This window comes from Sitophilus oryzae, unplaced genomic scaffold (genome assembly GCF_002938485.1).
Source record: "Sitophilus oryzae breed Bouriz unplaced genomic scaffold, Soryzae_2.0 scaffold_2014_pilon_pilon, whole genome shotgun sequence".
Taxonomy (NCBI): Eukaryota; Metazoa; Arthropoda; class Insecta; order Coleoptera; family Curculionidae; genus Sitophilus; species Sitophilus oryzae.
In genome coordinates, this window is record NW_022146741.1 from 524,970 (window position 1) to 550,485 (window position 25,516).

Genomic DNA, 25,516 nt, shown 5'->3' on the forward strand with positions numbered 1-25,516 from the left:
AAAATTGATTTTCAAAAAAATCAGTTTTTTTCCAAAAAAATCAGCAATCCTTGAAATTTTTAAATCTCTTTTGATGGCATTTTGGTGAACATTCGAATATGCAACTTTGCCCCAAGTTAACCATGTTCGTATCTATTACGGTTACCGAGATACCAATGCTCGTACCTCGAATTTGTAGCACCCTGTATATAATAATAATATAAAAATTGAGAAAAAAAATTACTATAGCTACTATTATTTTTTCATTACTATAAATATAAATAATTAAATTTCCACTCTTATCTAAAACACTTTATAAATAATAAGAAAATAGAAAATATTTTTTATATTATACAGAGTTATTGCTAGTTAAGTTTCATACAAGATAACATTGTTTTAATTAGATAATTCTGTAACATTCTCTGGTGTACTATAATTTTCTATAGTAAGGTATATTAGAAAGGTATACTTTTTATATTTCTGTGCTTTATTCCTGTCGAATCTAGTAGATTTACCTACACAAAAAAAATAATAATTAGCAAAAAAAAACAATTTATTAATTTTTCAAAAAATGTAAAAAAATTGTATTGTTAAAAAAATATATCTTCTAAAAAATCTAAATAATAACATACACAGTATCTAGTAAATTAAATTATAAAGTTCTATTTTTATAGACACTTACATCTGTTGGAATTAAAGAAAATATATGAAATTGACATCTAAAAATTGTTAATATCATTTTATATTACTTTATTTTTCTGAATATTAAATAAGACAATAAGCTTATATTATACTTTTTATTATGCTTTTCCTGAATAAAAAAACATAATAGAGGTAATAAAGTATCTACCATTAAACGCTTATATTCTAGACGTATAAAAATATCTACGTTATTAGCAATATCCACAAAAAAATATATAAAATTGTTGAATAGATTAAATCGCAGATATGTGCTAATAAAATTAGCTGGTCAATACAAAATCACACTGTATTAATTTATCTAAAGTGGATTAATTTAAGTGTCCTGAAACTAGGGATTTTGTTTTTGTAACTAGCACTGCAAATGTTGGCCAACCTTTTTTATATCTAGCATTGAAAATTTCTCGTAAAACCGTTTAATATTAGATATTTTGCATAACATGTTTTGTACAATACGTTTTTACACCATTTTATTTCTAAGGCTATTAAAATTTTTCAATTATTTTATTTAATCTTCAAATATAATTATTGTTTTCAAATTAAATAGAGCTAGAAAATTGTTTTTTACACTTTTAATTAAAAATAAATAAATCCTGATATGAGAAATATATTTTTATTAATATTATTGCATATTATAAAAACAATACAAAAAATTGTCAAATGCCATACAGAAGCACAAGTAACAGCATTTGTATTGGTAATTGTCATTCATTTAATAATTATTTTTTTCAAATAAAATAAATTTTTATACAGAGATTTTGTACATTTTTATGTTATAAAAACGTTTTTTTCTTTGATCATACGTTATATATTCTACGTGATGATCTACAGGTTTTATCAGATCATTGACATAAAACCAACTTGAGCGTTTAAAAAATCTGTTATCTTCTTTTTTATTCTCTAATCCTTTTTTTTTTTTCTTTACTAATATTTATGCTTATGTTATTTTGTTTTTTTAATAATATCTAGTAAATTTATAAAAAGATTTGTATAGGCTTGGTGCATTCTCCACCGATGATGCTGCCACCATCGGAGAATACCGTAAACAGCCGACCAATCAAATACATGAGTTTAAATTGCGGCGAGTACACGAAAAATTTGTAATAATATTATGTGAAAAGTATTAGTAAGTGCAAGTTGTAAAAATTAAAAATATATATCTTTTGATATATTTAGAAGGTCTAACGTGTATTATAATTTATTATTTAAGCTAATATTTTTTTTAAATTAGTAATAACATGCCGGCTGCTTCAACTACGGTAGCGATCGTCGTTTTTACTAGTTTTTAACTAAGGCTATCTGTACTATAACGAAATTTTGATATGTAACGGGCACTTTGTTTACTCACTCGTTTCGTCGAACTGCCTGAGTCCATTTTTGCTTTTGATCATTGACGTGATAAAGGTGAGAAGTTTTGTTGTACCTAAAAACCACCCAATTATGCTCTTTTTTATGTTGACATTTTTTCGGCAATTTTATTATTTTATTAAGGGCTCGAACACACTGACGACCAGGTCGCACCGGCCAGGCCGCAGCTACCTATAAAACCATTAATTCAAATGATATAGCGGTATAGCGCACACTAACGTCCTGGCTGTCCGTTGGTTGTTGCGACCAGAAGACTGCACGGAAATATTATTATTTTCTGCCGCTTGTTGTCGGTTTTCTTCCAAATTAATAATTTTTCAGATGAAATCCCTCAAATTCAAGGTACAATATTTTATTTTCTATAAGATATAGTGTTTTAATGTAGTTTTTGCACACGTGCAGAAAATCCAAAGAAATAGTATACAGACTGGATCAAAGGTAAACTTAAATCTAATCCCTTTTTTTAGTTTTTTATCAAGGGTCGATTCTAGTAAAAACTCAAAACATTTTTATATGACATACCTACTCTATTTATGGTTGGTATGATACTTGTTATTATACCTTTGAGTTTCGATGTTAAAAAATTAAAAAAATTATATTTAAAGTTTTTCTACAACCACTTGTTTTTTTTTATTAAATTAGTTTTTGTAATTGTATTGTATACATGTACAAGGAGGACAACTGTATTTTAAATATTATATTTAACGTTTTTCAAACAGGGTCGATTAGACTATATTTCTACATAGCTACATTATTTTTTAAAAAAAATAAGAGTAAAAGTAACTTAAACATTCATAAAAATAGAAGTAATTACTGTTGTAGATTCTCAGTAACAATAAAAAAGAGGAATTTATATTGTAAACATTGAAATAACTGGAAGCTCAACTTTCTACTTGCTTATTTTTAGAGCCAGTGTCTGACGACCTTTTTTTACGATGGCCCTAATATGTTTACTTCTAAAGTCGATAAGAGATCAGTAGAAGTCCATATCAGTAGAAAAAAGAAACAGAATATCTCCCTTTTTGTCGGTCGCGCGTACACAATGCTTTTTGTTCGGCCTATTTGTTCTGCTGGTACGTGCGCGCTCGGTTCCTTCGGGCTAAAATGCTCAAGTCTGGACGCACCTTTAGGAACAATACTGTTTTTGTCCTTTATTGATGAAAATCTCACGAGTTACATGTCTCACTCTACACATATTAAATTACATAGACGTAGGATCTAGAATATTCTGTTATGAAACGACTGATGGAATAGCAGGCATCGCGGATTTGAAAAACATGGAAATAACGGGGTTGGAGATTTTATTTGCTTCATTTACCACACCAGTATTTATTAACGAATTTTACTTAGTCGGGGTTGGAGATTTTACTTACTCCATTTACCACACCAGTATTTATTAACGAAAAATCCAAGAATATTTTAAATGCATTATTTAATATTAGAACATTTAATAAGCTCATGAAACTTCGCTTCTTCGCTTTTTAGTTAACTCGGATATTTTAACATTTCTGAAACAATATTTTCTAATTCGTAAAACGTAAAAAATCGTTAGATCTGACCACTCTGTTGAAACTGGTCGTTCATCTGACCGCAGCTATAAACGCAATGCATCCGGCCAGCCGACGGCCAGGTCGTTGCGACCTGGTCGTCAGTGAGTTCGAGCCCTTTATAGTGTTTTAGTAATTTTATTGTCATTTTCCTTTTCACTCAATTTTTACCACCCAAAACAGTGTTAAATCACACAATCTTCGTACCTGAGAATTTTATAGGTTCAATAACTGCACTAGTATAAAAACTAAAATACTTAAATATGTTATGACAAAGCCACGATTTTAATATTATCTCACCGCTATCAACAAAAACTGTAATCAAGACAGCGTGATCGGTGATATACAGAGCTGGAAAGTTCTGATTTTTGCCGTACCGAGCGCTGTTGCCGAAATTTTTAAAATCTGCTGAAATGCACCAAGCCTACACAATATAACTGAAACAGAAATTCAAGAATTTTATTTTTTTTCTAAAATTATCTGTATATTTTGTATAATATATGATATTTTTTTAAGATTTACCATTATTAATAGCCCCCCCCCCTTTCATGCAAAATTAGCGAATATACTACTAGAGAACATACTACGATAAAATTAAAAATATTTCTATATTAAGCTTCATTCAGAACCTCGCACTTGTCGTTTCAATTACACTTTATACTTTTTAGTTTACGATCATTCACAATGTCTAAAAACGCAATTAAAATTAATAAAATAGCAACAGTTGGCGGTAGTCAGTTGTATCACTTGTATCCATAGAGAGGGAGCCTAATATTTAACTTATTAAACAATCAACTTTTGATTTTTAACCACAATTTCTCTTGAAGGATGATAATCAAAAGCCAAAATGACATTTTTCGCAAATTTTGATGTATAGTTAGTGGAAAAGTTAAAAGTTTGTTAATTTTTTCTACTAATTGAAAAAGACTAGCACTAATTTTGACGTTCTGAATGCTTACATTGAAATTAAAGGAACAAACTTCTACGCTAATTGAAACCATTAATTTATTGCACTAATTGCAAGGTTCTGAATGAAGCTTAAAGCTAAGCAAACCAAACCGGGAAGAGTGAGAGACATTTTCAGTTAGTAGAAAAAATTAACAAACTTTTAGCTTTTCTACTAATTATGTTACGGTTATATATTTTAAAGGGGAGTTAATTTTCTTATATTTATTTTAATTGATATATCTTTAGCCCTTTAGCCCTTTAAAATATATAACCGTAACAATTATACTTCAAAATTTGCGAGAAATGTCACTTTTACCTTTCATTTACTATCCGTCAAGAGAAATTGTGGGTAGATATCAAGATTTGATTGTTTTATAAGCTAAATAATAGGTTCTCTCTATGGATACAACTGATTACCGCAAGCTGTTACTAGGACATTCTAATAATTTTAATTGTTTTTTAGACATTGTGAATGATCGTAAACTAAAAAATATAAGGTGTAATTGAAACCACTAATTTATTCTACTAATTGCGAGGTTCTCAATGAAGCTTTAGTATACATACTTACAAATTAACTAAATCTGGAACGAACTGCACTCTTTTCATATGAGTTTTCACTAACTGATAACGAAATAATACTTTTTATTTATCTATGTATTTATGTATGGTTGATACCGATGACTCCCACAGAACTAAAAAACATCAATAAGTGTGTGAGATTAGATATATGACGTCGAAATTTTCATAAATCTTTTTACTTAATCTTGTAATTCATCCCTATCGGTGCTTTGCTTTTAATCTCCCAATTATTGCGTTATGATTTTTAATTTAAATAAACAACTAAAAATCGTTCTACGTCATAATACGTCAAATATATTAATGATTTTATATTCATATCAATAAAATCTGAAACAACAATCCTGATAAAGGGATTATTCAGATCACTGGATTACTATGTATTAATCTTTTATCTAATAAAAAAATTTAACATTTTTTCAGAAGTCGAAACTCAATGAAAAATTTCCAATTAAAAAATCCGTCAGTTTTCACAACATTCCTGACAAGACGTCATCCAGTTCAAGTGACGAAGGAGAGCCCAAATCAAAATCTGTCAATTTGATCGTCCCAGAAGAAGAAGAAGTGACATTAAGGAAGAAGTCATTAAGGGAACGAAGGATGTCAAAAAGTTTATCCTTAAAGATAGGTAAAGATTTATTGTTAATAAATAAAATCGTATAGATACTTGAGTTGTTGAGTTTAGTTTATAATCATCTGCTGATGATGCTAACATGGTTAGCGAAACGCGCGTCCAGTGTAAAAGTAAAAGTGTTTTGGTGTATTGTGGTGATTTAGTGTTTTTATTTTGCTAGATACTTGTATAAAATATACACTGATATATTTGACTCAGCAGCCTCGCTACCTGCATGCTACTGTCAAAAAGGACATGATAGTGACAATTATGCAGAGAAATGGAAGTGGAAATATCCCTTTTATATCTCTGCAATTGTATCATACTGTTTATTGCATAGGTTGGAGGCAGATACCGAATATGTCCGAAATAATTAGACATATGGCGATTTGCCGATACTAAACTTGCCAGATGCGTGCAACTTCGTGGTTATAAATATATCTTTATATCTTCTTTGTGGAGGCGGTTAATCTTTTTTTGGTATAATATAACAACAAAAGATTAATACCCTCCGCATAGAAGTCGAAACCAATGCAATCAAAACTTTTCCGCGTAACTTTGTGGATATAGGTAGGTATATTTAATTATAAAAGCCATATGTCTAATTATTTCGGACATAGGCTGGAATTCCGCATCTCTCTCCAACACATACATGAATTGTATTTTCTGTCATTTTTTGGATGTCGTCTTCCGTATCTTTCTTGACTCGTTGAACATACTTTACTGTGATCTTATTATATAAATATATATCTTCAAATAACTTAATAAACCGGTTCTTATACTGTAAAATTCTATATTTATTTTCCTTACATTAGCAATGTTCTAATAACTTATAAATTTACGTTTCAGATTTTCCAAAAGAACTGCCCATCATCCGGCAAAATTCCGTGCCAAAATTCTACTTGGACACTCCCGACGAAAACCAGACCAAAGAGTCCACTCTGGTGAGAAACTCGGCCTCCGTGCTGAAGAGTCCCATGATGGTGTCCAGCGATTTCAAGTTCGATCTGTATTCGGTGGTGCAAATGGAAAAGGACAGAGTGTTTACCGAGAAGGTTAGGACGCCTCCGGTGCCGATACATCGCGAATCTTCAAAACTGAATCTGATCAAAGAGAAGATGAAACTGAAGAAAAGCAAAAGTACAGTCAGTGCCGTTACATTACCTTATAGTAATCATATATAGTTAGGTTGCTAGATAAGTTGTCTTAAGATATTCCTAAAATAAAGCAAACGAATGATTGGAAGACCGAGAAAAAAACGACATTAAAATGGTCTCCGTGATGACTGTAGGGTGATTCACGGCCCTGGTACGTTAGACGTTTATGGAGAATCGGTGATTTTTTTTAAATTTGGATTTATGCATATAGAGAGATTTTCAGCGTTGCCGCTTCATAATAAGTGTGATAGCATCTTTGTTAATTTAAATGGAACACCTGTTATATTATTACATTTTTCGAAACCACTTTCATATCCTATAATATTGTTCTCCTATACTAACGTAAAAATATGTGTAAAATTGCCAAAAACATGATCTTGAATAAGCGTTAGTTAAATCATAAATTCGGCAATTTGAAAGCTGAAATTTGGTTTATAGCTTAACGAAACTCGTCATAATCGTCACTCGACATAATCTGTCTAAACCAACCGATTGGGTATCAAACAGAAAGATCAAAATAGTTATTTGTGCACCAATGCCGTAAAGTTGATCTTTTTTTGGCCGAATATGAATTTTTTTTGTTGAAACTGAATTCTATAATCTAAAACTGATTTTTTTTCTGAATATGAAAATTGGCCTTGGCTACGCCTCGGCCGCAAATTTCAGGTGGGGACAAAAAAGATAAAAAGGCCGAGGTGCACACAATTATGTGGCACACACTTTATGTGGACATTAGACTTGCTAAATTTCTTGCTAAAAATATTGTCATGATTTATTATTGTAGATTTCAACAATAATCATTCTATTATAATTATTTTGTTTAAAGAAATTCGTTACTATAATAAACATTCAAACCTTATGTGGACATTAGACTTGCTAAATTTCTTGCTAAAAATATTGTCATGGTAAGGAAATTCTTGAAATGAAACTATAATAACAAAATTATTAATTTTTAAATAGCTCAACTTAAAAAAACGAAAGGTAGATATAGGAACGTGATGTATTGTTGAGAGGCAATTTTGTTAGTCTTTTGGTTTTTTAAAAAATATACATAGGGTTGAATAAATAACAGAAATTTGAGCAATTTTATAATAAACGAAAACAAGTATTTTTTTCTTCTTCCTGTGTAATATCCAATCAGTTGGTTTAGATAGATCGAATATACCGACTTTCTTTATCCCAAATTTCAACTTTAAAAATTTTCAATTCATGATTTTACCAATGCTTATTCAAGATCACGTTTTTGTCAATTTTACATATATTTTATTTTTTATGTCAAAAAGGTACAGGTTAGTATAATAAAAAAAATATGAGACACGAAAGCAATTTCCAAAAATGTAATAATATACTCCATGTTCCATTTAAAATAACAAAGTAACTACCCCTTTTCAAATGATTGGCAGGATCCGGGACTTGTTGCAGTGAAGGGAGAAAATATCCCAAAAAGGGCGACCATCACGGTCTTTCTGCCGAGGAGCCAGGGGAAAACACCACCTACTTGCTGAGACTTTTCCAGACTCAGAACTACAATGTAAGGACATCGAGTTGGCGAGTCATCAACTCGAGGGAGGAGGGTCATTGTTAGGTCTTCACAATAGGAATTGACCTCAAATCCAAGGAGGCAATAGAGAAATGGGGATATATCATCTATTATAGTTTCGCTACAACACTGGTATCAGGTCTAAGAAGAGACGTTAAAGAGGTAGGCATAATGGAGACAGATCCTCCAGCCCCCACCTCACGGGTACCTCAGCCGGAGACAAGCTCCTCCACTGTGAAGAGCACGGAGGGCTAAGCCCCAACCGTGGAAGGATGTATGTGTACCTTCGGAGGAAGAACAACTGTTGTCAGAGGAGGATGGGAAATACCCTGTCCCCCTACAACAGGAAAATCCCCATATATGATGAGTTATAGACTATATGTTGAGTTATAACTCGATGAAGGGGGACACAATCGATCTTTAAGGTCGCAGTGATTAACCCCCCCCCCTCAATCATTCTACATCACTATCACTTTCTGACAACATTTTACCTTTCTTTCTTACCCATATTCGAAGGAGCCAACGAATGAAGCCAACGATCAGTGAAAAAATTGACGCCAACGAAAAATGGGTCAAGTGCGAGTCGGACTCGCGCACGAAGGGTTCCGTACCATTCATTATCTATACAACATTAGACACTATATTATTATAAACTTTTTTTCCGATTTAGCTGAAATTTTGAATGCGCGTATAAGTAATTAAAAAAATGAAAAATAATAAATATGTAAAAAGTAAAAATAAATATGTAAAAATATGTAAAAATAAAAAAAAACGATTAAAAAAAGTCGCCTTGACTAGGATTGGAACCTGCCTTACTACCACTCCAACGTCATAGCAGCGTAAAGTCCTAACGCTTTAACAACGCGGCCACCGAGGACTTGAAAGATTCTATGTAAAATTCTTACTTAAAAGATAATGTTTAGTGAAAGTACTTTTTTATTTATAAACATTTATTTAATTCTGTTTTTAGTATTTGTTCTTATAGCAGCAACATAGATACATTATCTGTAAAAAATTCAACTGTCTAGCTATAACGGTTCATAAGATAGACCTTTGTGACAGATGGACGGACGGGCAGCGAAGTCTTAAGCGGGCCATACATTATCAAACAAACATACATTATCAAAGAAATTGCGCAAGCGATGCGATGCGCAACGTTGCGTTGCACAACTGATTTAGCGGCCCATATACTATCAAACAAGTTGCGCAACAAAGCGATGCGCAACGTTCCGTTGCACAACTGTATCACCCATGCACTTAGTAAAATTTTAATCAAACTTTTTATTAAAAGTTGTGCATTGTTTGAGAAACAATCATGTCCTCAATTGCCATTGCGTCAATTATTATCGTATATACCCTAGATGATGTCAAGGATACCAAAAAAAACGAAAAAGAAAACAAAGAATTTGGATGAAAGAACTAAAATATTGCACACCGAAGCGCAACACACACATACACTACACAACGCGCTGCGCAAACGCCTGTTGCACAAAATAATTCAAACATTCTTGAAACTTATCAAAACATTGGCAACTCGTTGCGCAACAGCCTGTGTTGCGCAATTTGTTTGATAATGTATGGGCCGCTTTAGTAATAGGGTTCCCGTTTTTACCCTTTGGGTACGGAACCCTAAAAAATGGCAAATTTTGGCATTTTTACATATTCAAAACAAAATATTGTACCTACATTTTGATTAATGGTGTTGTAAATAATAGTACATGAACTTTAGAGAATTGTTTTTATTTTAAATATCGAGAAAGTAATTTGTAATTACTTAAAATAATACACGAAAAAAAATTGTTACCTACATTTGGGACAATAGTAGAATTTGTTTCTACTATTTTAGTACCATAGAAACAAGTACAATTGTTACGTTACAACACAGTACAATTTTAATATTTGACACGTGTTTTGCTAGCTACGTTAGCATCATCAGCAGATAATTAAAATTAGTTAAATTACTTTAAACAGTTTTTTTTTATCTAATTATCTAGCGAAACCCGAGTCCAGTATTAAAAGTAAATAGTTTTGGAGTATTTTGGTGGTGAATTAGTGTTTTATTTTGTTATTGTAACACCAAAGGCTCCAACCACTTTATTCTTCAGTTGATTAGGTGTCAAACTTGTGTGAATTTCAGGTTGTAATAAAAAGTCTTAGTCCTTTTTTTGAGTGTCCGTATAACGTAATTACATTTTTCTTGAATTTGTAATTGAAGTTTAAATAATATATTTTTTTTCAAACGTCACAAAAGTATTAATTTTTGCGACGTGATTGACAATATAAGAATAGTATATTAAACAACGAGTTTCGAAAACGACGTTTTGCACACGAGTTCGACAATTTCTTGGCTCGAGCCGCAGACAAGAACCACAAATCGAACGAGTGTATAAAGAACTTTTCGAACGAGTTTTTTACGCTATTTTTTCTACGACTACAAATTAGCGGCAGACTCACTCAGTTTTTGCCAGTTTTGTGGAATAATTTGCGATGTAATGATGACACTTTTCTGATGGCTGCGTTACGTTTGGCGTTTCAGCTAAACATTGGAGGTTAAAATGTTAAAAATGTCGTGTGGACTAAGACACATGTCGTGCGCTAAATCCTTATCACACTACATCGACAGTTTGCAGAACGCCAATTTCAGATCGAGTTTTCCGTGTGTCAAACTGCATTTTCTAAACTAGTCGTAGAAAAAGTAATTTTAACGCCTAGACTTGGCTTAGACATAAATGTCACAACACTTTTATGTCTAAGCATAAAAGTTCGAAAATATATTATTAAACATAAAGTGTCAAATTCAACGAGCGGAATAATAATATATAATTACATGCAAGGTATGACTTTAAAATATTTTTATATTATTTGGAACGTTTGAAATTGTTTAAAAAATTATTTGTGGCCTTTGAAAAAAAAATAGCATGTTCTATATTCGGAATAAAAATGACCTTTTGTGTCTCGGCTGTATATCGAGGCACAGCCTCGTACAGCCTCACCACATAAAGTGTCATTTTTACTCCCAATAAATCAATATACTATTTTTTTAATATTTCTTGTTCAGTTTTAATACAGCAATAAGGAAAATAAAAAGTAATATAGTATTCAACTTAATATTAAGTGAAGAGACTGGAATGTAATCCTATTAGTAGGTTAATTTGATTATTTTGATTGTAAAAAATGATAGCAGTATTCTTATAATTATAGATATTATTAATTGGTACTTAACTTTTACAGCATATATTGATATGCTGATGAAAGCTAATACGATTTTTTTATTATTGCGTAGTAGTGAATAATCTCACGAACTAAGCAATGATCTAGAGATTGAGCCAATCCCTGTCTTAAGACTATAAATTGGAAAGTAGTCTTAGTCCACCACTTTTAAATGCTAATTTGGGGTTGGTTTTCCTAAAAAATATTCTGAATCGATAGTCATGTTTCAAAAATTGGACGGTAGCTAAAATTCCTACTATTATTTGTAACTTAATTTGATTCATATTTGGGATATGAATGTTGTATGAATAGGTATATACTTAGTATGTGTTACTTATAATCCCAACGTTTTTATATATATTTTTCACTTGAAGAATGTTTTATTATTTTATAATTATGTATTACTTTAGGTAAATGGTTGGCTTTCAATATGTTAGATCTATACTGAGATTAATAAGTTTGTATATATGTATATTTTTATTGTAAATTTTAGTTATTATTGTAAGAAAGATATGTAAATATACGATTCATTATTTAATTTAATGTTGTACAAATAAATGCGTAATTTATTTAACGTTTTTCTTTTATAATTCTAATAAACAAAATAATTAATCTGTACCAGATGAAAAATAATAAATTATAGATAAATAACAGAATATATTGTAACTCATCTACCAAGTGGTGCATCTTCGTTGGAAACATAGAAAATCGCATGCAAATTTTGAACTGTCCAGATATTGGCTCGATCCTTTGTTGATTTTACAGCGAAGTTGTAAATAGGTTTTTTAAAAGGCCTGCTTATGGGGCTGAATGCACCTGCCAAATTTGAACAATTCTTATTGCCAAGAACAACTACGTATTTTTTAACCAAAATAAGTTAATTGCACACAATTTAAAACAATAGAGTCAAATAGTCTAAGAGCTGGCTACATAAAAATCTTATCATCGTTACATGGCTAATTTTTTGTGTCAAGTATCTTTTTGTGTAGCCATTATGAAATAGTCATGTCTGCCAGCGCGATCCCGGGGCTTAAAGCGGGGGCGGTCAATCGAAAGGGTGAAATGTTGACACTAAAAATATTATAAGATACACGATTGCGAAAATAGTTTATATTTATTATTAAGAAACGTGGAAAATTGTTGGCAGACATTTTTCTATCGCTAATATGCTGACAAACAACGCGAAAGAGGCATAAAATTTTAAAAATTATTAAAAAATTAAATTTGAAAAATGAAAAAAAAATTCTGGCATACATGCATGCCGATTGGCGGAATGTCATATTTATTTATTGTAAAAGCCGTATGCAAAAGGGCAGACAAAAAGATCGTTTCTAAATCAGCTGCAGACAGTTATTAAAAGCGCGATATTCTCTAGGGGGACGCTCGCCGCCTCATCCATTTAAGTATAGATAAATCATGTATACGATTATATTATAAATATATATTTTTATTATTCTCAGTAACAGATATCATATATTTACTATTCTGTCTCACTATTTGTATCTGACTCATCGTACTGCAGATCCTCGCTCTCGCAAACGAGTCTTCCTCTGAGTCGATATCTGCACCGTAAATTTTTTGTAGACTAACACGTATTATCACAGATAACTGTGGTATTCTGGTATTATGTTTCAATTAATAACGCTGCGAGCGTTTCCTGAAAACGCTTATACAATGTGAGTCTTAAATAAGTGCAAATACTTTTAAGGCTGATATATTTCGACCCCAGAAATACGTCTATGAGTTTTTTTTCGCAAAAAAAGATGTAGAGAATCGTGCATTTTTGTTTAAATTTTCTTGTATATTTTAGAAATCTTTTTAAAAATACCTGTTTACCGCAAATTTACCCACGGTATAATTATTTATTAACCTACCATGCTTACGGCTTTAGTCTATGGCTACACACTAAAAGCATGGATTCAAATACAGAAAAAATCAGGTGGCTAAAAATAAATCAATTTCTTTTTAAATTTTCAAACTACAATAACTCGGTTATTTTAGACTTATTTGGAAAACGGTAGGAAGAAAATATGTTTCTTTTATTGAGATCTACTAGGTCTGAAAATATTTGCTTTTATTCAAGATTAACCCTGTATAGTAATATCGCGCTTTTGATAACTGTCTACCGCTGATTGAGCCACGATTTTTTGCCTGCCTTTTTGCATATGCCTTTTTAAATAAATAAACAATAAACATGACATTCCACCAATCGACATGCATGTATGCAATGTTTTTTTTGTCAAAATTTCATGCCTCTTTCGCGTTGTCTGCCGACATTTTAGCCACGAGAAAAATGTCTGTCAACAGTTTTACACGTTTTTTAATAATAAATAAAAGCTATTTGGCAATTATAACTCCTTGTGTACCTTATAATATTTTAGTGTCAAAATTTTACCCTTTCGATTGGCCGCCCCCGCTTTAAGCCCCGGGATCGCACTGGCAGACATGACTATTTCATAATAGCTATACAAAAAAATACTTCACAAGAAAAATTAGCCATGGAACGATGATAAGATTTTTTATGTAGCCAGCTCTCCGTCTATAATATTAAACCGCTTAGCGAAACATAGGCACCCCAAATCTCATTCAAATCGAAATAACGGTTCTTAAAATATCTTAAAAAATGCGTTTACTTTTTAAAGTTTGATGCCCTCTAACGAACAAAAGAATCATTTTTGTATAGAGGTAAATTGTGCCCAATGAACTTATTTTCACTTCAAAAAAACACGTAGTAGTTCTACGTCCACGGTATATTGGGACACCCTGTATACTCAGTTCATAAACAAAATATAACGTTTCTGTTTTTCCAAATTGGAAAACTCCAGATTTTCGATAAATATTGTTACAATCGTATTTCAGAGACCAATGTTTTAAAATGGCCGAAAATGGCAGTATCCAGATTTTTCTAGTGTTCGGACTAGCGACTTTCTGGATTATTAAAATTATACTATAACATAAAATAAGCTCAGAGAAGCCCAACAAATCTAGAAAATTTCAAATTAATTTCATATGTGTCATTTGAAACGCCAAACAAAACGTAAAAAATGGGGGGTTATGTCGATTTCGTCTCTAATGCATGAATATACAGGGTGAACCGAACTGTATTCCGGAAACTTTGGCAGCATATTCTGCAGATAAAAATAAGTAAAAAAGTTCATATAAATGTATGTCCTAAAATGCTTTTTTTCGGAGATACAGTGTGTAGAAATTTCATTTTTATTTCAATTTTTTTCCAAATAATTTCAGAAGTTTGGTGTCAATATAACTCCATACATGTGTTTTAACTGCTTTCAAGAATAATAACTTTTCGTCCGTACCTGTATAAAACTACTGGGTGAAAAAATATACATTTCCGTGATTTTTTACGTAAAAAATGTATCTTGGTAAAAATCTCTACGAGCAACCGTTCTGAAGATATTTAGAATGGAAATAGTCCAATACACGTCATTAATGACAAAAAATAAAAATGTCAACTACATAGTTATTTGACTGAAATGATAAATTTGGGACCTTTTTAATTTTTTTTTAAATTACTCATAAATTTTTCTTCGATAAAATGGCGATAAAACAGTTTCTGTTGAACTTTTGGCACAAAAACATTTCAAATTTTTGATTTCAGACTAATAACTATTTAGTCAACATCTTTAATTATTTATATCAATGACGACAGGTATTGACAATTTCGATTTCAAATATCTTGAGAACTCGTAAGGATTTTTACCCAGAGATATTTTTCGAGTAAAAAATCTCAGAAATGTATGTTTTTTCACTCAGTAGTTATACAGGTACGGACAAAAAGCTATTACTCTTCAAACCCGTTAAAATATGGCGCCCTCTCCAAGTATAGGAGTCAGACATCAATCAGACACCAATTTCCATCCAAATATTGGCGTTACTTCAGAAATTATATGGAAAAAATCGAAATAAAAATGAATCTTCTACACCCTGTATCTTCGAAACTAAGCGTCTTAGGACATACATTTATACCAACTTTTTTACTTACATTTATCTGCAGAATATGCTGCCGAAGTTTCCGCAATACAATTCGGACCACCCTGTATTATAAAAAAATATTTGATATTTACTACTATATCTATATTGGCATTATTAAAATAATTATAGGATAGGTATCGTACAGAGGCGTAGATAAGGGGGGGGGGGGTACTGGGGGACAGTACCCCCCCTGACGCTTGACGAGATACGAGAATTGAAATAGTCATTGACTATGAAAGGATTTTTTTTAATTAATATCCGACATATAAGAACACTTTGTATGCTTTTAATTATGTTGATTTATCGTTTATAATATGTTCGACCTAATTAAAAGCACACAAAGTGTTCTTATTGGCCAGGACAGATTAGTGGGGTTAACTCTAATCAATACCCATAAAGATATTGAAATAAATGTTGATGCTGTTATTGATAGGTTTTCCAAACAGCGTACTAGAAAACTTGATTTTGTTTTGTAGTTTTATTTATAGTTTATAGTTTTTATAGTTTTTTTTTTGATAGTTTATGTTGTATCTATGGATTATTATATGTTAAGTTTAATCTGTAGCATCTTGATATGACATAACCCTGATTGACAGTTAAGTTAGATATTGCTTAACAGAATGTTGTTTTGTATTGTTCTCAGATGTTTAATAGTTTAATAAACTTAGTTTAATAAACGTTGTATTTTTATTAGTAAAAATACAGAGAAATAAAACATGGTGGCAGCGGAAAAATAAAAGCCAGCGAGAAAAGAAGCCAAAAAAGTCAAGGATTGTAAGAATATTTCAGGAAGTTGGTAGTCACTGTGGTAAACACCTTAAAAAAGAATCAAAAATGGACGTGAGGCTGCCGGAGCAGATGAAGTTTACGGGAAATATAAGCGAAAATTTCAAGTTATTTAAACAAAATTTTGAAATTTTCTTACTGGCCAAAGGGAAACAAGAAGTACAAGATGAAGTAAAAGTAGCTTTGTTGTTAAATTGTATGGGTCAAGAGGCGATAAATGTCTACAATACGTTTTCACTTAATGAAGCTGAAAAGAAACAATACCAGAAGGTCATAGACGAGTTTGGGAAATATTGTAATCCGAAAAAACGTTATATATGAAAGATATATGTTCTTCTCACGTAAACAAGAAGAGGGTGAAGGGATCGACAAATTTGTGACAGATCTGAAGAAACTAGCGGAAAGCTGCGAGTTCAATGAGCAAAAAGACTCGCTAATAAGAGACAGGATTGTCTTGGGAATCACAAATTTGAGACTACAAGAAAGATTGTTGACTCGTGAAGACTTAAATTTAGAAAAAGCAATAAACGAATGTCGAGTTGCTGAAATATCAAAGCTTCAAACTGATGAAGTACAGAAAGATCAAAAGCAAGTATATGGAGTTAGAAAAGAAGAGAGAAGAGGATACGAAAAAGAAAATAAGCTGAAGAAAAATGAAGGTTTGTTTGATTGTAGGAAATGTCTCTCGAAGCATGGACCAAAACAGTGCAAGGCATATGGGCAGAAGTGTTTTAAGTGTGGCCTAGTCAATCATTTTGCAAAGGCATGTACCAGAAAACCGGTCAAGAAAGAGGTTAAGGAGGTATCAAAAGAAAAGGGTGATGACAATGTAAATGTTGATAAATTTTTTGTAAATTCTATTAACACACAAAACTGTAAAGCACTATATAAAGAAGTGGACATTAAAGGTAACATTGTTAGATTTAAGATAGATACAGGTAGTGAAGTAGACATTTTACCATTAAAATTATATAAGAGTCATTTAAATGATAAGAAATTAGAGTCATGTAATATCATACTTGAAGCATATGGGGGGTTTAAAATCAAACCTATTGGCCAGATAACTGTTAATATTTTTAATGACAAGTTAAAAGAAAAATTAACGTTAGTAGTAGCCGATGTTAAGTCTGAGCCAATATTAGGTTTGAAAACTTCTAATATGCTAGGTTTTATTAAAAGCATAGATTCAGTAGTGTCTAGTAAAGAATTGTTTATTCAAAATAATAAGTCAATTTTTACTGGTGTAGGTAAATGTCCTCAAAAGTGTTCGATAAAGCTTAAAAAGTGTTGTCAACCTGTAGCACATCCAGCAAGGAGAGTACCATTAGCAATTAAGGAGGAGTTAAGAAAAACATTGAATGAGCTAGAACAGAAAGGTATAATTAGCAAAACAGATAGTCCAGGAGATTGGGTAAGCAATCTTGTTATAATTGAGAAATCTAATGGCAGTTTACGGCTATGTTTAAATCCTCAGGATTTGAACAAGGCCATACAAAGAAATTTTTATACTATTCCCACAATAGAGGATATAAGTTCAAAATTGTGTAATAAAAGTTGGTTTACTGTATTAGATTTCAAGGATGGTTTTTATCAAGTTGAATTAGATCACAAATCAAGTGAGTTGTGCACGTTCAGTACAGTGTTTGGTTGCTATAAATTTTTGAGACTAACCTTTGGGCTTACTAATGCTCCTGAGTATTTTCAAAAAGTAAATGAGGAAAATTTTGGGGATATAGAAGGTGTTATAATATATTTTGATGATTTGTTGATAGCAGCTGAACAAGAGCATGACGCTATACTGAAAAAGGTGATAGAAAGAGCACAAATGCTAAATATAAAATTTAATCAAACAAAGTTACAGTATAAAGTAAACGAAGTAAATTACGTTGGACATGTTTTTTGCAAAGACGGAATGAAACCGAGTAAAGATAGAGTAAAGGCAATTCAGGCTATAGAAAATCCGACTAACTTGAAAGAGTTACAGAGAGTTCTCGGAATGTTAAATTATTTGAGAGGATTTATTCCTAATTTTGCAAAAAGTAACAAGTCCAATAAGAGAGTTATTGCGTAAAGACGTACATTTTCAGTGGAATCAAAAACATACAGAAGTATTAAATAAATTAAAAGACATACTAGCTAGTGATCTTGTACTAGGGACATTTCAAAGTGACAAACCTATAGTTATTCAGACAGATGCGTCAAAAGATGGATTGGGTTGTTGCTTAATGCAGGACAAACCAACATATCATGGTTCAAGGCCACTAACAGCAGCTGAAAAGAATTATTCACAGTGTGAAAAAGAATTGCTTGCTGTGGTATTTGCTGTAAATAAATTTCATCATTTTATTTATGGCAGAGATGTCAAAATTATAACTGATAATAAACCATTGTTGGGAATAATGAAGAAAGACTTAAGCAAAGTACCATCACCAAGGTTACAAAGACTCAAGTTGAAACTAATTAGATATAATCTAAATTTTGAATATTGTCCAGGTAAACATATGTATATTGCTGATTTGTTGTCAAGGTCATATATTAAAGATGAAGTACAAGATGATCCAGATATGAAAGAGATAGTGCATAGTATTGAGAAGCATTTTAGTATATCTGAGGAGAGAAGAGCTCAATTTGAGAAAGCTATACAGCATGATAGTGACCTAAGTAAGTTAATAGAGTATATAAAAAATGGATGGCCTAAATATTTTAAGATGATACCAAATTCTTTAAGACCATACTGGCAATATCAAAATGATATAACATTATCAAATAACTTATTATTATTAAAGGACAGATTGATAGTTCCAAGAACATTAATACAAGACATGTTAGATCTTTTACATGAAACACATTTTGGAATGACAAAGACCAAACAAAGAGCCAAAGAAATGTTATATTGGGTAAATATGAATGCTGAGATAGAAAAGTTAATAAGAAATTGTCAAATTTGTGAGAGATATTCACCAAAACTCTGTAAAGAACCAATGATACCACATGAGATACCTAATAGACCATTTAAAAAAGTTGCTAGTGATATATGTGACTATGGAGGCAAAAGTTATCTGATTCTCATGGATTATTATTCAAAATGGCTAGAGATTAAACAAATGAAAGGAAAAACATCATATGATGTGATTAATGCACTGAAAGAGATATTTTCAATACATGGTATACCTGATGAGTTAATTTCAGATAACATGCCATACAACTCATATGAATGCAGACAGTTTGCCAAGCAATGGAATTTCAAAATATGCACAAGTAGTCCTCATTACCCCAAGTCCAATGGACTTGCAGAGAAAGGTGTTGGAATAGCAAAAATGATGCTTCGTAAAGATCAAGATTTAATGTTAAGCTTGCTAAATTATCGCACTACTCCTATTGTAGGGCTGAACCTGACTCCTTCACAATTGCTAATGGGACGAAACTTAAAAACTAAAATCCCTATTGATGAAAATAAATTGTTACCAAATAGTTATAATAATTCTAATATTAAAAATGAGATTTGTAGGAAAAGAGAGTTAGATAAAAAATACTATGATTTAAATTGTAAAGTTCGGAACAGTTTTAATGAAGGCCAATTTGTTGTGATTCAGAATCAAAATAATAACGAGTGGGAGGCAGGTCAGATTGTTAAACCTGTTCCTGACTCACCTAGGTCTTATATTGTCAAAGACTCAAGAGGCGCTATTGTACGTAGAAATAGTTCCCATTTAAAAAGTTCTGAAAGTGGTTCAGTGATTGATCAAAATACTTGTTGTGACAGTGCGGATCAAAACTGTGATAGTTCATCCGAGATAGTGTCCGTACATCAAGAAAATGAGCGTCCAAAAAGACAAATTAAAAACCGGTTAAATTTAAAGATTACCAATTATTTTAAGAAGGGAGATGTTGTATCTATGGATTATTATATGTTAAGTTTAATCTGTAGCATCTTGATATGACATAACCCTGATTGACAGTTAAGTTAGATATTGCTTAACAGAATGTTGTTTTGTATTGTTCTCAGATGTTTAATAGTTTAATAAACTTAGTTTAATAAACGTTGTATTTTTATTAGTAAAAATACAGAGAAATAAAACAGTTTAGAGTTTTTTATTTATAGTTTATAGAAAATTAACTAATAAACGTCGTTGTTTCATTTTTGTTTATGTTATTTACAAATCTATATTTTAATTTTTGTGTTATGTTTTTATATCTTTTTGAAGACAAAAAAATCGCCGTCGTTTTAATTCGACAAAAAAATTCCGACGGTGATTTTTTTTGCGACTTAATCATAGTACCACCCCCATAGCATACACCTATCTACACCCCTGGTATCGTAAAACATTCATAACAGATTCTTTAAACTATCTTATTGATTTCTTTGGCACTATGTCCTTTATTGAAACAATTTCTCCATAAAAATTTCCTTCATTTGCAAATATTCTCACAAGTTTTTATCAAACATGTATTTAACTTAGTATTTAATACGACATGGATTGCTAATTATATACTGGATATTAAGACACATTTTGCAAACAGAAGTATGATGCTAAAACAGCGAGATTCTTAACATATAATTAGTCTAATAACATGATAGAGATATTGCAGTAAAATGTAGGGGTAAAAATATAATTAATGCTTATATGATATTGCACATATTAATAGACGGTATGATCGAAAAAAAACAACGGTGTCGCAGTAACCTATAAACTTGCAAACAACTGAGAATTTCTGTCGTATCGACTACTATATGTCAGTTTTTGAAAATTGACATATAATATACAGTTGTAAAAAGTATGGGAGTTGGACCAACAAGAACTAACCATAGGTTCTCATTTGAACGGTGTGCTGCTGTTTATTTTTTTTTCATATTTTACTATAATATATCTTAACAAATAATACAAAGTAGGGTTAATTGCACCATATACAGGATGAGTCTTAAATAAGTGCAAATATTTTCAGGGCTGGTAGAGCTCGATAAAAAAAACATATTTTCACTTTACTTTTGAAAATTAAAAAAAAGATACTTCTGGCTTAAATTTTGACTTAAAAAAAGTATCTTTTGACAGTATCTTTTCTGGGTTTTCTTTCTTGTAAATTTAATCTACCATCTAGGTTGCCATATTATGAAAATATTATGTTTTAACTAAAAATTAAAAAAAAATTCCCTAAAGTTTTTTTCGCGAAAAAAAACTCATAGACGTGTTTATCGCCTCGGTCATGGCACTCTCGTTCAATCTAGAGTGCCATGGCCATAAAATCTAACAACAATTTGACTCAATATACCAATTATTATGTGGTACCAAATTATTCGTACAAAATGCTTTTTCCAAATATGAGCCACTCTCGTTCCAAAAAATAAGTTATGATTATTAATACGATTTAGGCATCTTTTAACCTACCAGGAAAAGACGAAAAAGATTAGACGATCAAATCTATTTTTCTAAAACTTGATCCTTGGTTAAAAATTAATGGTTTTTAGGCTTCATTCAGAAGCTCGCAATTAGTGGAGTAAATTAATAGTTTCAATTAAGCTTCATTCAGAACCTTGAAATCAGTGGAATAAATTAGTAGTTTCAATTAGCCGTAGAAGTTTGTTCACCTACTTTTAATATAAGCATTCAGAATATCATAATTAGTGGTAGAAATTTGAAATTATTGGAAAAAGTTAACAAACTTTTGACTTTTCCACTAATTATGCTTCAAAATTTGCGAGGAATGTCATTTTGGCCTTTGATTATTACCCGTCAAGAAAAATTTTGGTTAGAAATCAAAAGTTTATTGTTTTGTAAGCTAAATTATGCTTTATCTATGGATACTACAGACTACCGCAAGCTGTTGCTAGGATATTTTATTTATTATTGTGTTTTTTAGACATTGTGAATGATCGTAAGCTAAATAGTACTTATAAAGTGTAATTGAAACCACTAATTTATTCCACTAATTGGGAGGTTCTGAATGAAGCTTTACACTTTATACTTTTTAGTTTACGATCATTCACAATGTCTAAGAAACACAATTAAAATAAATAGAATATCCTAGCAACAGCTTGGATAACCAGTTGTATCCATAGAGAAAGCCTAATATTTAGCTTATAAAACAATAAACTTTTGATTTCTAACCACAATTTCTCTTGACGGATAATAATCAAGGGCCAAAATGACATTCTTCGCAAATGTTGAAGTATAATTAGTGGAAAAGTCAAAAGTTTGTTAACTGTTTTTACTAATTGAAAATGACTACCATTAATTTTGACGTTCTGAATGCTTACATTCAAATAACAGGAACAATTAAACTTCTACGCTAAATGAAACCACTAATTTATTCCAGTAATTGCGGGGTTCTGAACGAAGCTTTACTCAGCAATGGCACTCATTTCAAATGCATTTTTTTTAATCGAAAATTTCAAAAGTTGACATACCTATAATACGTCATTCTATTCCGAGTTCTATTCAGAATGTCATTTTCTATGGAATAAAGTAAAAAAATACCGGGGGTACCAAAAAAAAAATTAAAAATCGAAATTTGTAGTCATTTCCGGTGAAACGGCAGGTGACCAAAAGTAACTGAATACGTAAATCAATCTCGATTTATGTCATATACTAACATACCAAACTTTGTTTTATTATCTGAAAAAATAAAAAAGTTATTGGGGTGAGCCACTTTTGAAAAACATCCCGTATAAAAACATCCCGTAAAAAAACGAAAAAAATTTAAAATTCTAATTTTAATTCCAGAAAAATTATTTTTATATAATTTTACTGCGTTCGTCAAATCAAATACAAAATTAAAATTAATAAGTAAAATTCTTTACTGAAAAATATAAATATTCTCCAGTTACGGAATTTTAGAGCTTACAAAAAAATTATATATTTTACATGTGTTTCGAAAATTACTTATTACACGACAGCATTTCAGGAAATATATTTACTTAAATCCATGTTATAATGTTCAACTTTGCCAGAATCTATAAAACACACTGTATATACAAACTAAGATAAAGTATGCAATATCCTATATTTTATTTAGGAATATTAGTACGCATGTCACAAGACGTTTTAAACCATTAATTAAATATACCTAGTAGAACTTTTCTTGTTTTGAAATAAGCAAAACGAATTTTATAACACATTTGAATGATATACTGTTACCAGTAGATACCAGTGGTACAGCTGTTCTCAACATGTTTAAACTGCTACACCAACAAAAAACTCTTCTTTCTCGTACTGCAGTATGGCCCGTAAAAAATCCAACTCTAATATACCAACTACGCACTTTTTTATCCTACATCGTAACATTATCTCTTGCAATTTGTTTAACCATTACAGTTGCACAATATCGAAACGATTTTGCAAATTTCTCGAAAAGCATTTACATGACCATTTCATGTATATCTTCTGTCATCAAATTATCTATATTTTTGTCGAAAAGGAAACAGTTTTTAAAACTTCTAGATCGGTTGGATCTTCCAAATTTTACCACCTATTTATGGAAATATGGTCATTATTTGGAAGAAGAATGTAAACCTTTTAAGTGGACGATTATCTTATATATTAGTAGCGTTTTTGGGAGTATTTTTTTGATGGCGATTTTACCATGTAAGTATTAGTAGTACAGTAATAAATTTGATAACTATAATAAAATAACAAAAATAAAAAGTATAGTACTAAAATTTACTATAAATTAAAAGTCAGGTATTTAATCGACATTTCACAATTTTTACAGTATCGCATATACTTTGTCAATTATATTTTAATTGTGTAAAAATTTTACATGGAGAATCTCCCCACGAGATATGCCACATCATATTTTTTGAAACACACTGTATATCGTCTGAATATCATTAAAAGCACAAGTTCAATAATTTGTTATTTACTTCTACAGGATTCCATTCATTTTAATTCTGAATAATAAATATTGATAGATCTCAAACAATATTACATTTAGTTATATTCTGACTTTTTTGCTCCCTGCATTATTGTCTGTATATTTGTTTAGTAAACTTTATAACAATATTTGATTCAATATCTACAAAAACTTCTTTACTTCTATATCGTTTGCAAAAGCACAAATTCAATAATTTGTTATTTAATTCCAGAGGATATCATTTATTTTAATTCTGAATAATAAGTATTGATAGATCTCAAAAAGTATTATAAGGGTATTATCTTTAGTTATATTCTGACTTTTTTACTCTCTTCATTATTTTCTGTAGATTTCTTTAGTAAACTTTTTAACAACATCTGATTTAATATCTGTAAGACCTGTATACTTCTATATCATCTGCAAAAGCACAACTTCAGTAATTTGTTATTTAATTTTTTCATGTTGTTTTTTCATGTTATTGAATTCTGAATCATGAATATTGATAGATCTCACAAAGTATTATCGTTAGTTATATTTTGAATTTTTTGTTCCCTGCAGTATTTTCTGCAGATTTGTTTAGTAAATTTTTTAACAACATCTGATTTAATACCCGTAAGACCTCTATACTTCCATATCATCTGCAAAAGCACAAATTTAAAAAGTATTATCTTTAGTTATATTCTGACTTTTTTGCTCCCTGCAGTATTTTCTGTAGATTTGTTTAGTAAACTTTTTAATAACATCTGATTTAATATCCGTAAGACCTCTATACTTCTATATCATCTGCAAAAGTTCAAATTCAAAAAGTATTATCTTTAGTTATATTCTCACTTTTTTGTTCCCTGCATTATTTTCTGTAGATTTGTTTAGCAAATTTTTTAACATCTGGTTTAATATCCGTAGAACCTATACTTCTATATCATCTGAAAAAGCACAAATTCAATAATTTGTTATTTACTTCCAGTAGACTTATTTCAATTCTGAATCATGAATACTGATAGATCTCAAAAAGTATTATCGTTAGTTTGGTTTGGTTTGGTAAGACCTCCATACTTCTCTATCATCTGCAAAAGCACAAATTCAAAAAGTATTAACTTTAGTTATAATCTGACTTTTTTCTCCCTGCATTATTTTCTGTAGATTTGTTTAGTAATTTTTAACATCTCATTTAATATCCGTAAGACCTCTATACTTCTATATCATCTGCAAAAGCATAAATTCAAAAAGTATTATCTTTAATTATATTCTGACT

General features: G+C 30.7%; 2 protein-coding genes and 1 long non-coding RNA gene across 6 annotated transcripts in view; 2 read left to right on the forward strand and 1 right to left on the reverse strand.

The window, feature by feature from the left end:
• The window catches only part of LOC115884074, an 81,173-nt gene extending 72,080 nt beyond the window's left edge, over window positions 1-9,093 (forward strand). For all 4 annotated transcript variants that reach the window (XM_030902533.1, XM_030902535.1, XM_030902534.1 and 1 more), the window contains exons 5-6: window positions 5,541-5,745; window positions 6,580-9,093. In XM_030902533.1, coding sequence (XP_030758393.1) covers window positions 5,541-5,745; window positions 6,580-6,914 — 540 coding nt within the window. In that variant the 3' untranslated portion in view covers window positions 6,915-9,093. The remainder of the gene's footprint in view (window positions 1-5,540; window positions 5,746-6,579) is intronic.
• Window positions 243-5,235, reverse strand: LOC115884076. The gene is made up of 3 exons (XR_004050495.1): window positions 5,110-5,235; window positions 2,027-2,101; window positions 243-494 (listed from the first exon to the last, which is right to left on the reverse strand). It is a non-coding gene; the product is annotated as an uncharacterized LOC115884076 (long non-coding RNA).
• A 9,548-nt stretch (window positions 9,094-18,641) lies between the features above and the next one.
• Window positions 18,642-20,357, forward strand: LOC115884098 (uncharacterized protein K02A2.6-like). Its single transcript, XM_030902586.1, has one exon. The coding sequence runs from the start codon at window positions 18,642-18,644 to the stop codon at window positions 20,355-20,357; it is 1,716 nt and encodes a 571-aa protein (XP_030758446.1).
• The last annotated feature ends 5,159 nt before the right edge of the window (window positions 20,358-25,516 follow it).

Coding starts and splice junctions, on each gene's coding strand:
- LOC115884098 (XM_030902586.1), top strand. CDS start 18,642: ATGCAGGACAAACCAACATATCATGGTTCAAGGCCACTAACAGCAGCT.